This window comes from Plodia interpunctella, chromosome 29 (assembly GCF_027563975.2).
Source record: "Plodia interpunctella isolate USDA-ARS_2022_Savannah chromosome 29, ilPloInte3.2, whole genome shotgun sequence".
In the NCBI taxonomy this organism is placed as follows: Eukaryota; Metazoa; Arthropoda; class Insecta; order Lepidoptera; family Pyralidae; genus Plodia; species Plodia interpunctella.
In genome coordinates this window covers 2,666,889-2,686,454 of record NC_071322.1, presented here as the reverse complement: position 1 = coordinate 2,686,454, position 19,566 = coordinate 2,666,889, and the positions used below count along the sequence as shown (strand labels likewise).

Sequence of the window (19,566 nt, the reverse complement as noted above, 5' to 3'; positions counted from 1 at the left end):
TATTTATTGAAACGACATTAAAACTATAAAAAGGATTTTTTTTGTATTTATTACGTTTAGACAAAAGTCGATTAAAATATATTAAGTCTCTATGTACCTTATGCGCCTTTGGAAGGTTATGCGTTAGACACCAGTGACCCTGTATATATAGGTTATTTACTTTTTTTCCATTTGACTTAAAATTTTATTTCCGCAACACCAGCGATGTTCGAGTGCATTCGCGGCGTGGACTCGCTCGGGGACGACTTCCAGCTGCCGACGTGCACTCATTTTTTCAACATCTTCCACCCATACGACCCAATCGCTTACAGGTAACCTTCTAATATTACAATGTAATGGTTAAGACGCCCGCCTTTGGATCGAAAGGTCTCAGGTTCGTATCCTGCTCGTGCCATATGAGTTTGTATACCAATCTGACTCATGTATAGTAATTTTCATAGACCACCACTTGCTTTCGGTGAAGGAAAACTTTGAGATAAAATATAGCCTATAGCAATCTTGGATAATGTACCTTTCCAATGGTGAAGGAATTTTGAAATCGGTTCGGTAGTTTCGAAGACTACCCGCCTCAAACATACAAAAGCTTACCTCTTTATAATAATAGTATAAATATTTCTAGCTTATTTTTCATTTCAGAATCGAACCCCTCATTAACAGGCAGTTAAAAGATGTGAAGCCGTTCTTGATACCGCACCACAAGGGCCGGAAGCGGATGCATTTGGGTAAGGTCCCAACTAATACTGTCAAAGCGATAGTAAGCTTGTCACACGCTCACAATCATAACCCGTTTCAGTATACTTTTGACTATGTACATTATGTACTTTTATATATTACTAGCTTTTGCCCGCGTGAATTTCATAGCAAAATCTCAGTAATTTTTTTATCGCGTATTTACCGGGATGAAATGTATCTAATTTTCCTACAGGACCCTCCTCATTTTCCGGGATGAAATGTCTATAAGATGTTAAACCCGGGATTCTGAGGCATTTTTGATGCATAATTTTGTCATTAAGTTTTTCAATTATCCTACGGGAACCTGACCATTTACCGGGATGAAATGAATCTAAGATGTTATCCCGGTATATAAGGTACCTACATACCAAATTTCAAGCAAATCGGTCCAGTAGATTTCGAGTGATGCGCGTTCAGACAGACAGACAGACAAAAATTTCCAAAACTATATTTTCGTGCATTCGACTGTACGATTCAAAAACGAAATCAGCTATAATTAAAATTCGAAAAATTATATACTCGACTAAATCAAATCATTTATTCAGAAATTAGACCGATACAGACACTTTTTCACGTAATATTCTAAACTAGCGGCCCGTCCCCGCTTCGCTCGGGTAAAACCTTAATAAATTGCACACCTAAACCTTCCTCAGGAATCGAAACTATATATAAATAAAACTGGCATCAAAATCCATAGCGTAGTTTTAAAGATTTAAGCATAGGGACAGAGAAAGCGACTATGTTTTATACTATGTAGTGATGAATATTTACCAAAGCTACAAACTACTAGCACAAACTAATAAATGATATAACAGAACTGAAGGACACGATGGCCCGAGTCGGCGCAGACCTCAAACAGAAGCTGTTGGAGTCGCTGAAGTCCACCTGGAGCTCCATGTGGAAGGCCTCGCCGACCGTCGACTCCCAGCTCGAGAAGGTAATGCTAGTGTCAATGCAGGTAGGACGGTGCCACGTCGAGATACTATGAAGATTTTGGTGGCCACCGTTTTCGGTTTAGTAGACTGTGATTACATTGTATATGCATGTATGTATGTATGTATATTAGGACAAATCACACAGATTGAGCTAGCCCCAAAGTAAGTTCGAGACTTGTGTTATGGGATACTAACTCAACGATACTATATTTTATAACAAATACATACAAACATCCAAGAACCGGGCCAATCAGAAAAAGATCATTTTCCATCATGACCCGACCGGGGATCGAACCCGGGACCTCTCGGTTCAGAGGCAAGCACTTTACCACTGCGCCACCGAGCTCGTCATGTATTGTGTATTGTAAAACTATAAGCGGTGGTGGTGTAATGGTTAAGACGCCCGTGTAGCCCGACGCTGTAGATCGAAAGGTCCCAGGTTCGAATCCCACTCGTGCCACATGAGTTTGTATACCAATCTGATTCATGTATAGTAGTTTTCGTAGACCACCACTTGCTTCCGATGACGGAAAACATCGTGAGGAAACCTGCACACTGGTTGATTCTTATTAACTTGTTTGTGAAATGGAGAAGGCAATGGCAAACCACTCCATTAATAATACCAAGAAAGTTGTTATGTGTGTTTGTCCACGTAATAACTACGACCCTCAGCCTGAGGAATACGACTACGAAGAAGAGTAGAATAATTTGGAATGAGGATGAACAAAAGAAGCGTGCAGTTATGTATCAGCTTATGCAACGAAAAGTATGTAACATCTTACCTACATTTACACAAACATATTGTTTTTATTTTGAAATAAAAAAAATGTTGTGTTAATTTCATTACTCAAAGGTATTATGATTATTTATTTATATATATACATATATATGACGACCTCGGTGGCGCAGTGGTATAGTTCTTGCCACTGAACCGAGAGGTCCCGGGTTCAATCCCCGGTCGGGTCATGATGGAAAATGATCTTTTTCTGATTGGCCCGGATCTTGGATGTTTATCTATATATGTATATGTTATAAAATATAGTATCGTTGAGTTAGTATCAATCTGTGTGATTTGTCCTAATATATTTATATATTGTCTGTATTAATTACAGGTAGTTGAAGAAGGAATAGAGAAGGAACCAGTAGCAGACGACACGAAAGACGATGTTGCTCAGGAAGAGGTGATTATTACATATTTTTTCTATATATATATTTTTTTAAGGAAATTCGTTCATCACATATAATGCCATATCAGTGGCTTCGTATTGGTCGACGCAAATTCAGCCGAGTAGACACGATGAGAACAATAGATCGATGATCGAGTGAGTAGCAGCTCCAACAGCCTGCTGCGACAAACCGACAAAAAATTTCGTGTCCGTGCCACTAAAATAATTTTAAGTGACATATTGCTAACTATGCGTTGATTGAGTAATGGTTGAACACTGCCTGTGAACCGAAAGGTCGCAGCTTAGAATCTATTGTATATTTTTTACTATTTACTACATGTTGCCCGGGGCTTCGTTCCCGTGGGAATTTTAAGAGAAAATATAGCCTATAGCAATCTTGGATAATGTATCTTTCTAATGGTGAAAGAATTTTTGAAATCGGTTCGGTAGTTTCGGAAATTACCCGCCTCAAACATGTGAACTCACAAGGGGTGAATTTCACGAGCGTTTTGAACGCCGCCGCGGGCTGTCATTAATGTTTATTAAATTGTACCATACACAATTACATAGTAATCAATTTAATTATCCTATTTTATAAATAAGTAAAGTTCTGGTACAATGTTAATTTTATAAATGTTTAATTTTAAAGAAAAATCTTTATTTAAAAAAAAAGTGGGACACTAATGAAACGCTGCACGTCGCATTCAGTCGTGAAATTCACCCACAAACGCTTACGGGTGAATTTTCGAGCATTTTAAACGCCGTCATTCAAAATAAATTCTAAAATCTTAAAAATCAAATACTGATAAAATTTCACACTACCCCCAACACAGATTATTAATTAATAAATAATAAAAAATTAGGGTAATTAAAAGATTCTTGTCTTTGTTGAAATTTGAAGAAGAGTAATGACGGCGGTCAAAACGCTCGAAAATTCACCCTTACCTCTTTATAATAAATAAATAAATATATTAGGACAAATCACGCAGATTGAGCTAGCCCCAAAGTAAGTTCGAGACTTGTGTTATAGGATACTAACTCAACGATACTATATTTTATAACAAGTACATATATAGATAAACATCCAAGACCCGGATCAATAAGAAAAAGATCATTTTCCATCATGACCCGACCGGGGATCGAACCCGGGACCTCTCGGTTCAGTGGCAAGAACTTTATCACTGCGCCACCGAGGTCGTCATAAAATAATAGTATAGATTGTATGTAATGATTGTCAGGTGACCCCCGAGCTGCTGGGCAAGCTGAACGCGGGCCGGCGTGTGGACTACGTGCTGCAGGAGGCGCCGTTCGAGATGATCAACGAGTATCTGTTCGCTATGAGCAGCCATGTTTGTTACTGGTGAGCTTCTGTTCGCCGCAATGTAAAACCAGTAATGTATGCCGAATTCTCCAAAGTTCGGCGAACTGTTCGGCGACAGTGTTTTATTGAAGTGACAGGACAGTTGACGTGCAGATATTAAGGTGACACATAACTGCACACTAGCGCCGCCGTCGCATTTTTACTAATTTCTATTGTTTTTAAGCGAAATCTAAAAACTCTTTTCAAATTATTCTACACTACATAAAGGAATTTATTGCAAAGAGTCTACTGTGAAGATTTTGGTGGCCACCGTTTTCGGTTTAGTAGACTGTGACTACATTGTGTGATGGAAAACTTTAATACTTTGCAATAAATTCCTTTTATCTAGCGTAGAATAATTTGGAAAGATACGTTTTAATTTTCGCTAATAAACAAAGGAAATTGTTAAAAATGTGACTTTGGCGCAGTTACGTATCACCCGTGACGTCTGTCTGTGTGTGTGTGTGTGTCAGGGAGTCCGAGGACACGATGCTGCTGATGCTGCGCGAGATCTACGACGCGCTGGGCGTGGCGGCCGACTGCAGCGTGCCGCCGCCCAACTTGAGCGTGCGCCGCGCCGACCGCGGCCCCACGGTGCGACACATACATACTTTACGTCAAAGTAGCATAGATCAATAAGTTGATAACGTGAAAGAAGGTTAGGTAGATAACGTCAACGTGTGATAGATAGATTATGTCAAGGTATATAGATAAATAACGTCAAGGTACGACAGATAGAAAGATAATATTAAGGTAGTATAGACAGATAGAAAGATAATATTAAGGTAGTATAGACAGATAGAAAGATAATATTAAGGTAGTATAGACAGATAGAAAGATAATATTAAGGTAGGGTAGACAGATAGAGAGATAATATTAAGGTAGGATAGACAGATAGAAAGATAATATTAAGTTAGGGTAGACAGATAGAAAGATAATATTAAGGTAGGATAGACAGATAGAAAGATAATATTAAGGTAGGGTAGACAGATAGAAAGATAATATTAAGGTAGGATAGACAGATAGAAAGATAATATTAAGGTAGGATAGACAGATAGAAAAATAATATTAAGGTAGGATAGACAGATAGAAAGAAATATTTATTTGCTTTTAACTGTTACAAACTACTTAACAATATAATCCTAACGAATTCTACTAATATTATGAATACGAAATTTCGTGAGGATGTATGTTTGTTACTCTCTTCGGACGGATTGTTGAACCTACAATAACAGGTAGAAAATAACTGTTCCCGTGGGAAAAATACGCGGGCGAGGCCGCGGGCAAAAGCTAGTATGTTCTATCACCTTTTGCTGTGCTAGTTCGTTGTCTTGTTTTCCTTAGTGTTTGGACGAATCATATAACACTTTGTTCGTTTTATAGGACGAATCGTCTGAACACGGCGCCACGGGGCCGTCGACGAGTAGCGGCAGGACTTGATGACTCACATAGCATAGACAATGTAACATGTACACACGTGGAAGTCGGCAAAAACACACCAATTATGTAAAGTATTTTTTTTCTACTTTTTTAACATAAAATACTGTTTGTTTAAGTGTTTAAAAAATGGGAAACGATCTTGTCATTTTGACACGTCTTTTTGATATATTGACTTTTAACATCAAAATCTTTGCACATTTAATAAACATAAGTGAAATCCATACAAATATTATAAACGGAAAAGATTTGTCTTTTTGCTTGTAATTGTAATAAAATCAAAAACTATTGGACCGATTTCCATGAAATTCATTATGGTTTTACCCGAGCGAAGCCGGATCGCTACTGTGCTAATCCATTGAATATAAGTGTATATTTCAATAAAAATCTGTGTCAAGATTGTGCACCAACTTTTAATTGTCTAAATCATTTAAGTACTATCTATGCATAAAATAATATATTTTCAAAGAATTGAAGATAATGTTGTGTAATTTTTTTAAATAAAGGAAAACTATTTTAATGGACATTGAAATAAAATGTATAAAATTGTGATGAAATGCGGAAGAGCTATTTAAATAGTTATATAAAATAATTATTTTGCCGACAGCCGTACAAATAGGAAAATTGTATGTATTTATTATATGTGGCTGTCCAAATCAAAAGGGACCTTATGGCGGCTGGCACTAGGTCTTTATTGCCGTTGTTCGAATACAAAACAACGGCAATCATAGCGTAAGTGTCGGGCGCCATAAGGTCCCCTTTGATTTGGACGACCACATATGTATAAAAATAGTATAAATTAAAATAATTATATTTACAACGCATGGGAGAAACCGCAAGTTTTTTCTTAATAATGGATTTAAGTATATGTTATAATATTTTGTTCTAGCACCTATTCTTTTAGTCGATTCAATGAGGTTGTAATATAAATATTGAAATTAAAAAAAAATATGTAAAAATTGTCTCGCTTCGAAAATTTTGTTTGTCATGAAACTAGTTTTATTTTTATTATAGTTATTTTTTTAGTTAATTTGGTTTCAGTAACTTACCTGTAATGAATATTGTTTTTGTTCTGATCAAAGTATATTAAGAATGCTTTTTGACTCAAAAATTGGGGTGTTATTGAATATCACTGTCATACAGTTTTCATGGAGTTTTTTTTTGTTTTTTTTTGGCATTACAAAAAAATGACTTGACTAGTTAGTAAACAGCCAACTATTAGTATATTTTTATATGAAGTAACATATTTATGCATGTTTATAGATTTTCGTTGTAGTTTTTTCTTATTATAAATGCGACAGTTAATCCATGAAGGTATGACATTTTTTAAAAGTCTCATTTATTTACTTTGATCAGTTTTTTTCTATAAAACCGGGTTTTTATTATACATAAAATTCGTGAATTCAATTATACGTCCAAAATTTCACATGTAAAATTTTTACAATGCTTCCCTTGTTACAGTTTTGACGGAATTAATATCTCGAAACTGTTTTCATGACATTTGTTTCGTGAATGGTAAAAATAATATTTCAATGTTATTTAATTAGACAAGAACTCTGATTTCCGTGTGTAATTTTTAGCGCAAAGCGTGAAAACAACATCAAGAGTGAAAAGTAAAGGAGTACTTTTTATGTTCTTTTTTATACACCAATACTAGACTTTTTGAAAGAAAAATTGCAATCTAACACAATTAGCCATTGAAATTCGAAATGTTTCAATAGAATACATTATTTATATTACGAACATTCTGACGTATGTTAAAACAATAGTGTTAAAGCCAATTATTTAATTAATAAAATAGATACATCAGACATTTGTGGGTACATAAACGAAGCATTAAGCGAATTCAAATGTTAGTAGTAGCCAAAGTATGCGGCACGTCACTGACCTCTGCCCATTATACTCTATTGAAGGCGGCATTGTCAGGATCCACGAAGCCGACAATGTTGTTCAAAAATGGATTGATGGCTTGCCTCTCGGTTTTTAGTCCCAATTTGTGTTGTATGGGAAAGACACCATTCGCAAATGATAATAAGCGAAGTCGCGCAGATTAATTTGCCTGTCACCTTAGCCGAAAACAGCCAGGAATAAATAAATAAAATAGCTTAATATAATCATACAAAAATTCTGGTACACCTTTTTCTGTTCACACTGGTTCAATTCAAAAAGAGTAAGCGAGACAAGAAAAATATGTATATCCAAAAATTTTCTTTTTGTTAAGTTTTTCAATTATTCACTGAGGATATGTAAACTAACAGGTTATCAAAAATAAAGTTTATATTTTACTTAAAGAATTGTTTTTTTTTCCATTACGATGTATATGTTATGGACCACGCGATTATTTGGACGTTAAAAATGTTACGAGTAAAAAGTAGGAACATATCTTTAAAGATATTCAATAAAAAAGTGTTACTGCCGTCAACGGAAACAATCTAATCGAGAATTAAGAAGATTTAAGAATTTTAATGCCCAGTTAACTCCATCGATTCATTTCCCTTAGCAATCTCTCACAAATTGGGTCTATTGTTTGTCTATTACAATAAAATAAAAACGTGTGCGGTATTTAAAGGTGAAAACGGAACTTTTACATGCAAATTTACACATCCTTTATTTTTTATATAATTTTGATTTTATTTTAGTGGGTTTTAAGATGGAACCTTAAAATCAAAAATCATACTTCTTACTAAACCACGACTGTGACCACAGACAATCAAGTTCTATTTATATGACGTGTGTGACTATACCTAACAAATCTTTCAAATGTTTGCCCAACAGCCACACGACAATCCTGTTAATATTATAAATGCGAAATGAGTATGTTTGTTACTCTTTCAAGCAAAATCTACTCAATGAATTGTTATGAAATTTGGTACATACACAGGTAGAATATAACCTGGAAAAATAACACATAGGCATGGAATTAGTAAGTTACTACACGGAGTACCTACTAATTCCAAGCTCATAGGTAACACACACTGGAAGTATTGTCTTATATATGGTAGTATAGTTACCTACACAAAAAGTCAAAACAATGAAAGAAAAGACTTAAAAATACGAAATAAAAGCAGGTAAGTCAGATCAAAATTCTTTTTTCTTGTTCAACACATCAACTTTACTACGAATCCAAACACTGCAACGGGAAAACACAAACGTAATGACGGACATGAAGTAATTCCAGGCCCCTTTCAAACCTCTTTTACGGAACTTCAAATTGGACTTCAAAAATCTTTTATTAGGTACCACTTGGACTCTGCACGCAATTTTTTTATTATCATTTTCATGCTTAGTAATGTAACTGCCGTCGACATCGACCTTGTACCAGGACTTGTAGCGGTCGAAATATAAACTGCTTCTAGATTTTGCTACGTCATAACCGTAGCCATTCTGTGAAGTAAATGTTGATTCCATTCAAATTTCTTTTGTTATTCATGTGTTACAAGTTACAATTTATATGCTTGACTGGAATTTTGTTGGGAATTTCGGACTAATTGAGAATTTTGCGTTCTCCAAAGATTGAGCAGAATATTATGACAATGCCAAGAATGATAGAATAGTTGTCAGATTGACATGTAAGCATTTTTTTTCTCGCAGATTATTTATAAAAGAGATTATTTGTGGCCCCGCTTAAGACAAAATACATTTATTTATTGTTTCTACAAATGTCGGCAAAAGATTCTTAACGCGCAAGTATAGAGTATCAGATTGGCGAAAGGATCAGTGTTTATATGCATGCAATGTTACTACTTTCTATTCATTGTGACAAGCTAGTGAGTACGGCGGAACATTAGTGTTTAGCTGTGATTTACAGTCGTGGGCAGGGTGCATGAGACCCTGTCGCCGCGTCATATTGAGCTGTGTTATTGAGCAAAACGTAGAAGCATATAGAAAATTGAATTTCCGGATTTTTCTTTTTAAACTTTGATTTTTTTATGTTAAGTTTACAGACACAATCATGTCTCGAAAAAGTGGAAAAGAAATGGGGGTACTGTGTTCACTCTGGTGGCAGCATTGGTAGTATATGCCTTAAGATTTGGTGTTGCAATATTAAAAAAATACAAATTATTTATAGATGCTTTTAACAACATTAATTCAACGTTTCTTATCTGAAGTATGATTTTGACTACTATAATAGGATAGAACATGAAATATAAATTCTCAAGGTAACACAGACAAACCACAGGACATGATCATTATTTTTGCTTGCATCCTCGCTTAGGTGACAGCTGAAAATCAGCGGTTGCTCTCCCCGGGCAACATTGAGCTGAGCTGTAGCCTGTTCGTGCGCCTGTACTGCACACTTACTGCATGTTACATTTGTAATCTTTAAAATTTTCTTAAGATTGTTATTATATGTTGGTGTGAAACAGTAGTACGAATAAATGATTTATCTATCTATCTATCATGTGAAAAAAAAGCAAGTTATTATTATAATTTATTTATTGACAAGCCGCCAAAAAAATTGCTTGGACGCCTCGCACCTCTGGCTTACGCAATGGGGACACCTATAAACAAAAGGAAAGTTTAGAATGTTATGGAGAAATTCACAAATGAACATAGTTTCCAATGTGGATGTTGAATAGGGATGTCAAAAAAAAAAATTTGACGCATTCATGCGTGTACGGGTTGGTCGAGTCTTTAAGTTAATCGTAATCGTGTGAGTGACTGGTTGGTGAGGTTATTTTTGTTTATTAATTGTTACTGTTGTTTATTTATTTGTTTGTTTCCTCTTCACGCTTTATCTACTCAACAAATCTTGAATTTTTGCATACATATAGTTTGAAGTACCTACGGAAAAGGCCATCTTTCATACCGGAATAATAGGTGGTGGAGATTTCACGCTAAAGTTTATGTATAAATAAGTGTAAATTTTCAAGCATATAGTTTGAACGACGAAGGCTTATAGGATACCTTCCATCCTAGAAATCACACAAAAGCTAGTAAGAGAATAATCAAGTGATTACCTGGTGAGGAACTGATTGGAGAGGCCGGGTCCATATTGTTTGTTTGTTACCTCTTCACGCTTTATCTTCTGAACCAATCTTCTTGCAATTTTACATATATATAGTTTGAAATACAGACAAAGACATCTAGTCACCTTTCATCGCGGAAATATAGCTGCTTCCGCAAGGAATCGACACTAAATCTAGGAAGCGAATAATCCAAGTGGTGACCTTGTGAGGAACTGGTTGGAGAGGCTAGGCCCGTGCTGCAGATGCTGCGCCACCACGTCCGCCAGCGCCGCTATGAACGTCGGGTGGTCGTTAGGGGTCGCCACCCGTTCTATTTGCTCTATGCCTGCCTGAATTTTTAATTTTATAATTATCTTTATCACCCAATATATAGGTTAGAGATACTCTCGATTTGTTGATTAGAATTAGATTTTAATTATATATAACAAGACTGGTTTTTCATACAAACTCACCCCCCCCTTATAATTGTGGGGGTTGATTATATCCTTACATATTATAAAACAAAGTCCTCCATCGCGTCTGTCTGTCTGTCGAAACGAAAACGACTGTACTGATTTTAATGCGGTTTTTACCAATATATAGAGTGATTCCTGAAGGTTTAGGGGTATAATTTATGTTTTTACCCGAGCGAAGCCGGGACGGCCCCGCCAGTACTACAATAAAAACAATATATAGCTAACAGTATGTTAAAATTAAGTTTTAGTACGAGTACACCGTAATTTCTCTCTCATCTTCGCGTAGGTATATTCCCTGTTACATTCGGAGTTGTGACGCCCCAAAACCCAGGATTCGAGAAAAAAAAACAATCTTGTCGGTTAGTTTTGAAGATTTGCTTTAATTTTCCAACCAGGCGTTCGTAAAATCATAGCGTGTGGTTCCGCCCTGAAATTTGACAGCTGACACGCAAGAGTAGCATGTCCAAGACCAGCCGTGTTTCGCGGCGTCACAGCCCTGAATTCAAGCGAAAATATGAAAGAGAAGAATACGAACGAAACAAAAATCTTACCTCGTGTGCCACTTCGGAGCAGTACTCAATGTCTAACTCGTGTAACGTCTCAATGTGTTCGTTGACGAAAGCTATCGGCACCAGTACCAGGTGCCTGCGGCCTTGCTTCGCGTAAGCCTAGAGGGACAATATATATTTTTTTCTTGTGCAATGGCTGTGCATCGTTCGCCAAAACGATGATTTTGCCAACGTCAAGCTTGAGATTGATACGGAATATATATGTCATAATATCAATATTGAAACACTATGGCACTAAGGTTCAATGTGTAACCTAAAATGGAAGTGTACCTATATAAATATATTTTATATACATACGGATATAGGGGACAGTAAATAAAAATTATAAGTAGATACTATTATTTTGTATCAATTTTGTCAATATATAAATGGGGAGAAACGGTTGTTTTCAGGTTGTTTTCGCAGCAGCTTAAATAGCTGCTAATTACTTCCTACTAATATTATAAATTCGAAAGTTTGTGAGGATGTGTGTGTGTGTGTATGTTTGTTACTCTTTTACGCAAAATCTACTGGACCGATTGTTATGAAATTTGGTACACTGGTAGAACATAACCTGAAAAAACACATAGGGTACTTCTTATACCGTAGCTTCTAAAAAATAAAATAAAAATTACCTTAATAGCGTCGTCGGTGTAAGGCTGCAGCCACGGCAGCGGCCCCACCTTGGACTGCCACACCAGACGATGCGGGTTGGGGACCTGCAACGCCGCCATTGTTGCTGCAACTGTTGCGGCAACTTCGTGCGGATACGTGTCGCCCCTTGATACGGCCTGGTTGAAATAAAAAACGGGTTGCACTCGAGTGCTGGCAGACGTCTTAAAAATTTTCAATCAGTGTGCGCGTAGTGTAACTTTACTAATTACATATCAACATCGAGTCGTTTCTACGAATCACAGTGCGCCATTGTGACGCAACGACAACCACACCGCAACGTCATTGGTTCGCTGCGTCTCACGTCGAATACTTAGATTGGATAGTGAGTAGTGAAATGCCAACCTATACATCGCCCTCAGATCACGTGTCCTGACGCGAGTGTAACATTTTTTCACAAGTGCAAAGTGCACAACGCCGCAAAAGAAGTTTTCACTTCAAAAATCATTTCTCAGGTGCTTTTTCACGTTAAAATTCTAAATCCTATCCTAACTAATACTAGTAATAATAATACATTTTTTATTTTGGCGACTATTCGAAGGCCCTTATATTAAATAGAAACACCAATAAAAATAAATTGTGGATAATGATAATTATTTCAAATAGAGATACATCGATAGCTTGGTGGCCTATCGTCTATGAAAAGAATCACTAGTTTCTAATTCCTTTCCCTTGATTGACATTTACAACTTGTGCAGAACATTATATGGTCTTTCTTTCGCTTCCAGCATCGTAGATAATGATAATTATAGAAAACTGAGTAAGAACCTAACCATACATTTTAATTGCAATTCGTGTTTGTGTATGTACTAAATACTCATAAAAACTTAATTGCAATGACTTTTATATAGCCATGAAAATAGGTTATAAACATAACATTTTAGAATTTATTTTCATAATAATTCATAATAAATTTTTATGGCAAATCTGTCGATTATAATAATTTTGATAAATTAATTTGATTAATCTTATAAATATGACTTAAAATTATGACGGTATTTTTCATTTAATATTTTTCATTATTTATCTGTGCCAGATCAACATATAAAACTATATACAATAGCTATACAACATAAAAATTGTTTCACAATAAACAAATTTCAATTTAATAACGAGCAACAATAAATTTCATAGTGGGACGTCATTAATCGGTCGTGACATACAGTCGCTCACCTTAAGCGGCAGACTGTGTGCAGTGAACAATATGACGACGTTGTCCCTCACTTTGGAATCGAACTTGTCCAGTTTCTCCTTGATCCTCTCCGCGAACACCTGCGCCAATAGAGGATGGGTCGGCCATCGATCTATCAAGCTAAATTTCACGTTCGATGGGACTCTTCTAAAATAAATAAAATAAGTTTTTTTAAAAACATCCGTCCTTATTGCCGCAAGCTTTTATTGTCGTCAGAGAGATGTTCAACGCATGACAAAAAGAAATGTCCGTGCAGTAAACAATTGAGGTGTTCCCTCGTAGGGAGCCGATCCTGAGTTCGCCGTCTGGTCATGCTTATTATAAATAATGCGTTGTTTTCAGGTGCCATTAGTGTGGGTGGCAACATGGACAAATAAAAAGCATTTTTTTTTCATTTTTTTTTTTATTTGAAAGTCTACAGTCGGCGATCAAGTTCCTTCAAGGACTATCCTGCGGTAATAAGGGTCAATTTGCCATGGACTCGTACAGGTTGATGTGGCGGTGAGTGTACATACCTCTTTTTATAGAAATCCGCGATCGCATTCATACTGGAGCCGGTGGTAGCACAACTGTACTGTGGGTACTGCGAGAATATGACCGCGCGTTCCACGCCGTCTCTATGGGGGAAGATAATAATTATTCGATGAAAAGATTTTGTTTTTTTTTTTAGATATATATATATTGGCCAATCTATATCTAATTGACAGACAAAAAATAACAAAAATGTTTTGGCTTCTATTAGTCCCATAAACAATGATTTTTATACCTAATATGTACCTAACCTCTATTCTTTGTGGACCTAACTTTATTACCCATAATTGTTTTTCTTTAATATATCCTATACTACACTTTAGCAGCAGGTTGCGTAGCCACGGAGGCTGCATTGTGAGGACTGGCTGAACCATATGAGATCAAAAATAATGTGCCGCGTGAATATACAGGGTCACTGGAATGTATCTAACGCATAACCTTCCAAAGGCGCACAAGGTACATAGAGACTAACATCTTTTGTTCTACGACTTTTGTTTAATTTAAATGTCGTTTCTATAAAAGTTCGATTCCGCTACGTAACGCTACTGTACTGTCTCGTGTTGCTTGGCTGTTACATACAATTGTGTAGATACGCAAATTAGATTGTATTTTTGTTTATATGAAAAAAAAAAACTATGAATCACGAAAAGTCGTAGAATAAAAGTTGCTTGTTTCGATGTACCCAAGTAGTCTTTAGGAGGTTTTGCGTTTGATACCAGTAACTCTGTATATCATTAGAGGCTCGTAACGGCTTCACTCCAGTTAAACCACAATAAAAAATTAGCTTATGTCACTCTTGAAGGAAATCTTCATGAGTCTATCACAGTGCCAAATTTCCTCAAAATCGGTCCAGTAGTCGTTTTTTAAGTTTATTTATTACACGCAAAGTAACAAGAATACTAATCTTTTCTCTTAACAGTAAGGATCAGTATTTCCATACTTATGTATGGATGTATGGATATCTTCTTAACACTCACTGCTCCAATTGCGTGAAGGCATCCCCAGTAAATGGGGGGACATATCTGAACGCCACGTAGTGCTTGTGAGGGGCGGACTCCGGCCGCATGTCGTCCAGGGCGTCTGTCAGCATTCTACCTGGAGCAATTTATTTTTTTACAAGCTTCCATTTAGTTTCACCTGTATGTAAACAAATCATGCAAGTTAGATTTCTCCTACTTGGAATTAGGTCGACCTACAGAGTTGAAATAGTACCAGTACGAGTGGTATTATTTAATTAACACAATGAAAAACAGAATCCGCCAAAGTTTGGTAAACCGTTCGTCGACAGTGTGGAGCCGGCATTAAAAGCGAATTAAACAGATAGTTGTGGAAGGAAAAGACATACAAATACGTCCCGAAATGTTACTGGTTTGTAATATTATTCAATTAAGAATATGACGTGAAAAAGTGCCTATGAAGGTCTAATTTCTGAATAAATTTTATTTGATTTTTGATTTCAGAATATTATGATGCTGGCTGGATAAATAAAGGAAAATAAGGAATTATATTCGACTCTCTCTCTCTCTCTCTCTCTCATTTGCGCACGAAACCGGTTTCTTTCGGTGTTGTGACGCCGCGGAGCCCAAAATGAGTGTTGAAACCACCACACGCCACAAACGATAAAATAGATATACAAATACATATATAAAATCCAATCTGCTTTTACATAACAATCAGTAGGTACTCTATATTGACCTTTTGCATACATTTATCAAGGACTGCCATAACAATAAGGTGACATTGCACAAACGATGCAAAAAAAAATATGAATTGTTTTGTTTAAATTTGACTACCTCGGTGGCGCAGTGGTAAAGTGTTTGCCTCGAGAGGTCCCGGGTTCTATCCCCGGTCGTGATGGAAAATAATCTATTTCTGATTGGCCCGGGTCTTGGATATTAATCTATACATATATGTATTTTTTAGAAAATATAGTATCGTTGAGTTATCCCATAACACAAGTCTCGAACTTACTTTGGGGCTAGCTCAATCTGTGTGATTTGTCCTAATATATTTATTTATTCATTTAAATTAAATAGATTTTCATAGTCGTATTCCTCATGACTGAGGGTCGTGGTCATTACATGGAAAGAAACACACGTAACAACTTTTCCTGGCTTTATAAATGGAGTGGTTTGCCATTGCCTTCTCCATTTCACACACAAGTTAATAATCAACCAGTGTGCAGGTTTCCTCACGATGTTTTTCCTTCACCGGAATAGATTTTACACATTATCAAATTCAGCTATATATTTTCCTACCTAGAATAGGGTAACAACTCCAAAATAAAAGCGTGTATAAACTCCTCACCCTGTGTATTAGTCCACTTCAGAATGGGGGAACCCCCACCTATCTCGGAGTACTTCTTCTGGACCTCCTCGGTCCTCCTGTTGGCTATCCAGGGCCCGAGCTTGCTTTGGACTGGCAACTGGATCATATCGCGGTCTGTCATGATGCGGAGCAGGTAGTCCTTCACCTGCACATGGTAACAAAAATTATATTAAACTTCTTTATTTATTTATTTATTTATTATCACACATAACAGATCACAACTATTGCTAAACTAAAAGTACAAAACAGGGATTTATAATCTAGGAACTAATAAGAATAGTTAACTTCTAGTTTTTACACATTGTCTAAAACAATGTGTAAAAACTAGAGTAACAAAAATAGAATCACCATACCGAGAGTCCAAGCGCTATGACCTAGACTGTCGGCTAGTGGTACAATATATATTTAATCAATTTAATATACAAGGACAATTTAGGCAGAAAAACGTCAAAGGTTTGGTTGCCTTTGACGATTTCATTGCACTGACGAGCCATCCTGACCAGGGGGTTGTAAAAGGAGAAACTAACTGTACCCATGCTAATTATTAAAAAATATCTACTTATACCTTACAAAGTGCCATTGACTTTTTGCACAGATCCCACAGGATTTGTGTACTTTCGAAATAAAAATAAGTGTTAATCCATGGTATCAATTACCTCAATAGCAAATTTCATAAAAATTGGCCCAGCCGTTTGAGCGTGAAGATATAGACTGGCAACCCGTCACAGCTTCGCTCGTGTAAAACCATAATAAACCTTCCTTTGGAAGTCACACTATCTATTGGTGAAAGCCGAACAAAAATATGTTCGGCAGTTTTTGAGTTTATCACGGATATATGGATTTCTTTTTATTACATGTAACGATAATAATACTTAAAATTTGCCCAAAAACCTACAAACTACTAGCATCGCGGGCCCCAAGCGCGTCGCGGGTAGTTTATCACTTTCGTAGATGATATTGGTGACCTGAACGCCAGTTTCAAGCCCCAGGACTGCGACAGCTTGCGCTGCTAGTGCTCACCTGGTCTGTGGTCTCAGGACCACCCATGTTCAACATAACGATGCCTGTCTTCGGTTTCTTATCAACCACAGTCCCAGCTGATGTGCAGAACGACTTGGACAGTCTCGGCAGAAGGTTGAGACGAGCTGTGACAAACCACTTTGACTATTGAAATCCTGATAATATTATAAATGCGAACGTTTGTGATGATAGATGTTTTTTACTCTTTCACACAAAATGTACTGGACCGATTGTCATGAAATTTGGTACAGGTTTAGAATATAACTTATAGAAATACCCACGGGCGCGAAGCCCCGGGGCGCAGTCAGTGTCTTATTACATATAAGCACATACAATATAGACAAACTGATCTGAACAAGGTCATTTTCCATGTTGACCTGACCATGGAGATCAAACCTGGGACCTGCAGTGTCGTAGTCCAGTTATGGAAGAAATGAAAGAAATGTAATGTTATGGTCGAGTGAAATAAATATATATAAATATATTAGGACAAATCACACAGATTGAGCTAGCCCCAAAATAAGTTCGAGACTTGTGTTATGGGATACTAACTCAACGATGCTATATTTTATAACAAATACATATATAGATAAACATCCAAGACCAAGAAATCTCCTAATACAGGAGGTTTTAAAAACAAGATTGTTGAAATCTCATTTTAATTTTGTGTAGAAATTTAAGAAAAATTTTGAATATTTTTGAAAACTTACTGGTAATTCTGATGATCATTTCTGTAAATTTATCAACCAACTAGACATATTAATTAACAAATAACTTGTCATTTTGAACGATCGAAACAATCACATAATATACTTTTACACATGAAACATCATGCCATACTAACATACTCAATACAGAACATGTACAATTTATTATACTTTCTTGTCATGCTTCGCCAACTACAGAATATAGTGTTATTAGCTGAAAATATTACTAAGTAAGGACTAGATAATTTCATGCTAAATATGTAATTAAACTGCAATTTATGTTGTTACAAGTGTTAATGACTAGCAGACCTGCAAAATGATAATAAATTATACAGCAAAACCTTCCTCAGGAATCACATTATCTATTTAAAATATATATATATATATATATATATATATATATATATATATATACGTAGGGACAGACAGACAGTGGGAAGTTATGGCTAAACCACTAGATTGATTTTGATGAAATTTTGTATGCATTAGTAGAAAAATTGATGCAGGCAAAGCCGCGGGTAAAAGCTACCTTTAATAAACCTTTTTTACTATTAATTTAATCATTCATATATCTTTAATGGAAACATAGAAATTTTATTCATTACTACATAATTCTATCATAGACAGCAAGTATTGGTAAACATCAGACAAGAACACAAAAAATATTTATTATGTTCTATATAGGTACCTACAGTAATTGCAAACACATTAATAGATCCTACTCGGGCCAAAGTCATTAGGCATGTAAAAATATTATTCAAGGATAAATAATGAATACAATAATTATAGCAGAAGTTTCTTTATAATTAGCAAGAATAAAAATATATATTGAAGATTGATAATGGGTACTTACATATTGTTTTCATCATCTTTACAAATGCAACTGTCACTTATTGGAAAATAAATACATATATTAGGGGTAATCTGTGTTTGCGATAAATCTCTAAACCTACACCTTTAATATCACAGAACGATTTGAACGATAAAACTACAGGTGATTGCAATTTGACAAATATTTTCCGAGTAATCCGATAGGAAATCTAGTTTATATTGTGGTAGCGGTAATAAGGTAGATACAGTTATAAAATTTGTAGAAATCCAAATCGAAGTGGAAAATTAAATAGGAATAAATTCCTACAACACTGCCAGATTTACTGTATTATTTCCAATATTTCCACTTTCATTTTCACAATCACAATATCAATCAAATATCAATGTCAAATTATCTTATCTCAAAAGTCTGTCACGAAGCCAAGGAATTTATTATAAGTTCTTTGCACGAAGCCATGATCCACGCGCGAGCAAAATCTTTGTTATAATGGTGGATTGCCATGCTTTTAATCAGTATTTTATACACGTTTTACATTCCGTGGGCACGATGAGCGGATGCTTTCGCGGAGAGCTTATAGGAATCAATACGAGGGTTGATGGCAGGCAGTTTGAAAATAGAATTCTGTCTATTGCACATAGGTACATATGCATGCTTGAGCCATCCAAAAGCAGCCATCTATTT

At 35.9% G+C, this 19,566-nt stretch overlaps 2 protein-coding genes across 5 annotated transcripts in view; one reads left to right on the top strand and one right to left on the bottom strand.

The window, feature by feature from the left end:
- The window catches only part of PAPLA1 (Phosphatidic Acid Phospholipase A1), an 81,363-nt gene extending 75,536 nt beyond the window's left edge, over positions 1-5,827 (top strand). For 2 of the 3 annotated variants that reach the window (XM_053766633.2, XM_053766630.2), the window contains 7 exons: positions 203-311; positions 637-722; positions 1,548-1,669; positions 2,780-2,848; positions 4,072-4,193; positions 4,667-4,787; positions 5,577-5,687. In XM_053766633.2, the coding sequence (XP_053622608.1) occupies positions 203-311; positions 637-722; positions 1,548-1,669; positions 2,780-2,848; positions 4,072-4,193; positions 4,667-4,787; positions 5,577-5,633 (686 nt within the window). In that variant the 3' untranslated portion in view covers positions 5,634-5,687. Of the gene's footprint in view, positions 1-202; positions 312-636; positions 723-1,547; positions 1,670-2,779; positions 2,849-4,071; positions 4,194-4,666; positions 4,788-5,576 lie in introns of all 3 variants that reach the window. The other variant, XM_053766631.2, reaches the window with a different exon arrangement.
- A 4,222-nt stretch (positions 5,828-10,049) lies between these two features.
- On the bottom strand, positions 10,050-19,266 carry FeCH (Ferrochelatase). Of its 2 annotated transcripts, none has more exons than XM_053766629.2 (10): positions 18,907-19,266; positions 17,347-17,471; positions 16,306-16,471; positions 14,976-15,093; positions 13,983-14,084; positions 13,449-13,614; positions 12,239-12,394; positions 11,607-11,723; positions 10,802-10,929; positions 10,050-10,132 (listed from the first exon to the last, which is right to left on the bottom strand). In XM_053766629.2, exons 1-10 carry the CDS (start codon positions 18,920-18,922, stop codon positions 10,063-10,065), a joined length of 1,164 nt encoding a protein of 387 aa, XP_053622604.1. In that variant the 5' UTR covers positions 18,923-19,266; the 3' UTR covers positions 10,050-10,062. The 2 variants fall into 2 exon arrangements, with proteins under 2 accessions (XP_053622604.1, XP_053622603.1); XM_053766628.2 differs by lacking the exon at positions 18,907-19,266 and adding an exon at positions 18,057-18,322.
- Positions 19,267-19,566: the final 300 nt, after the last annotated feature.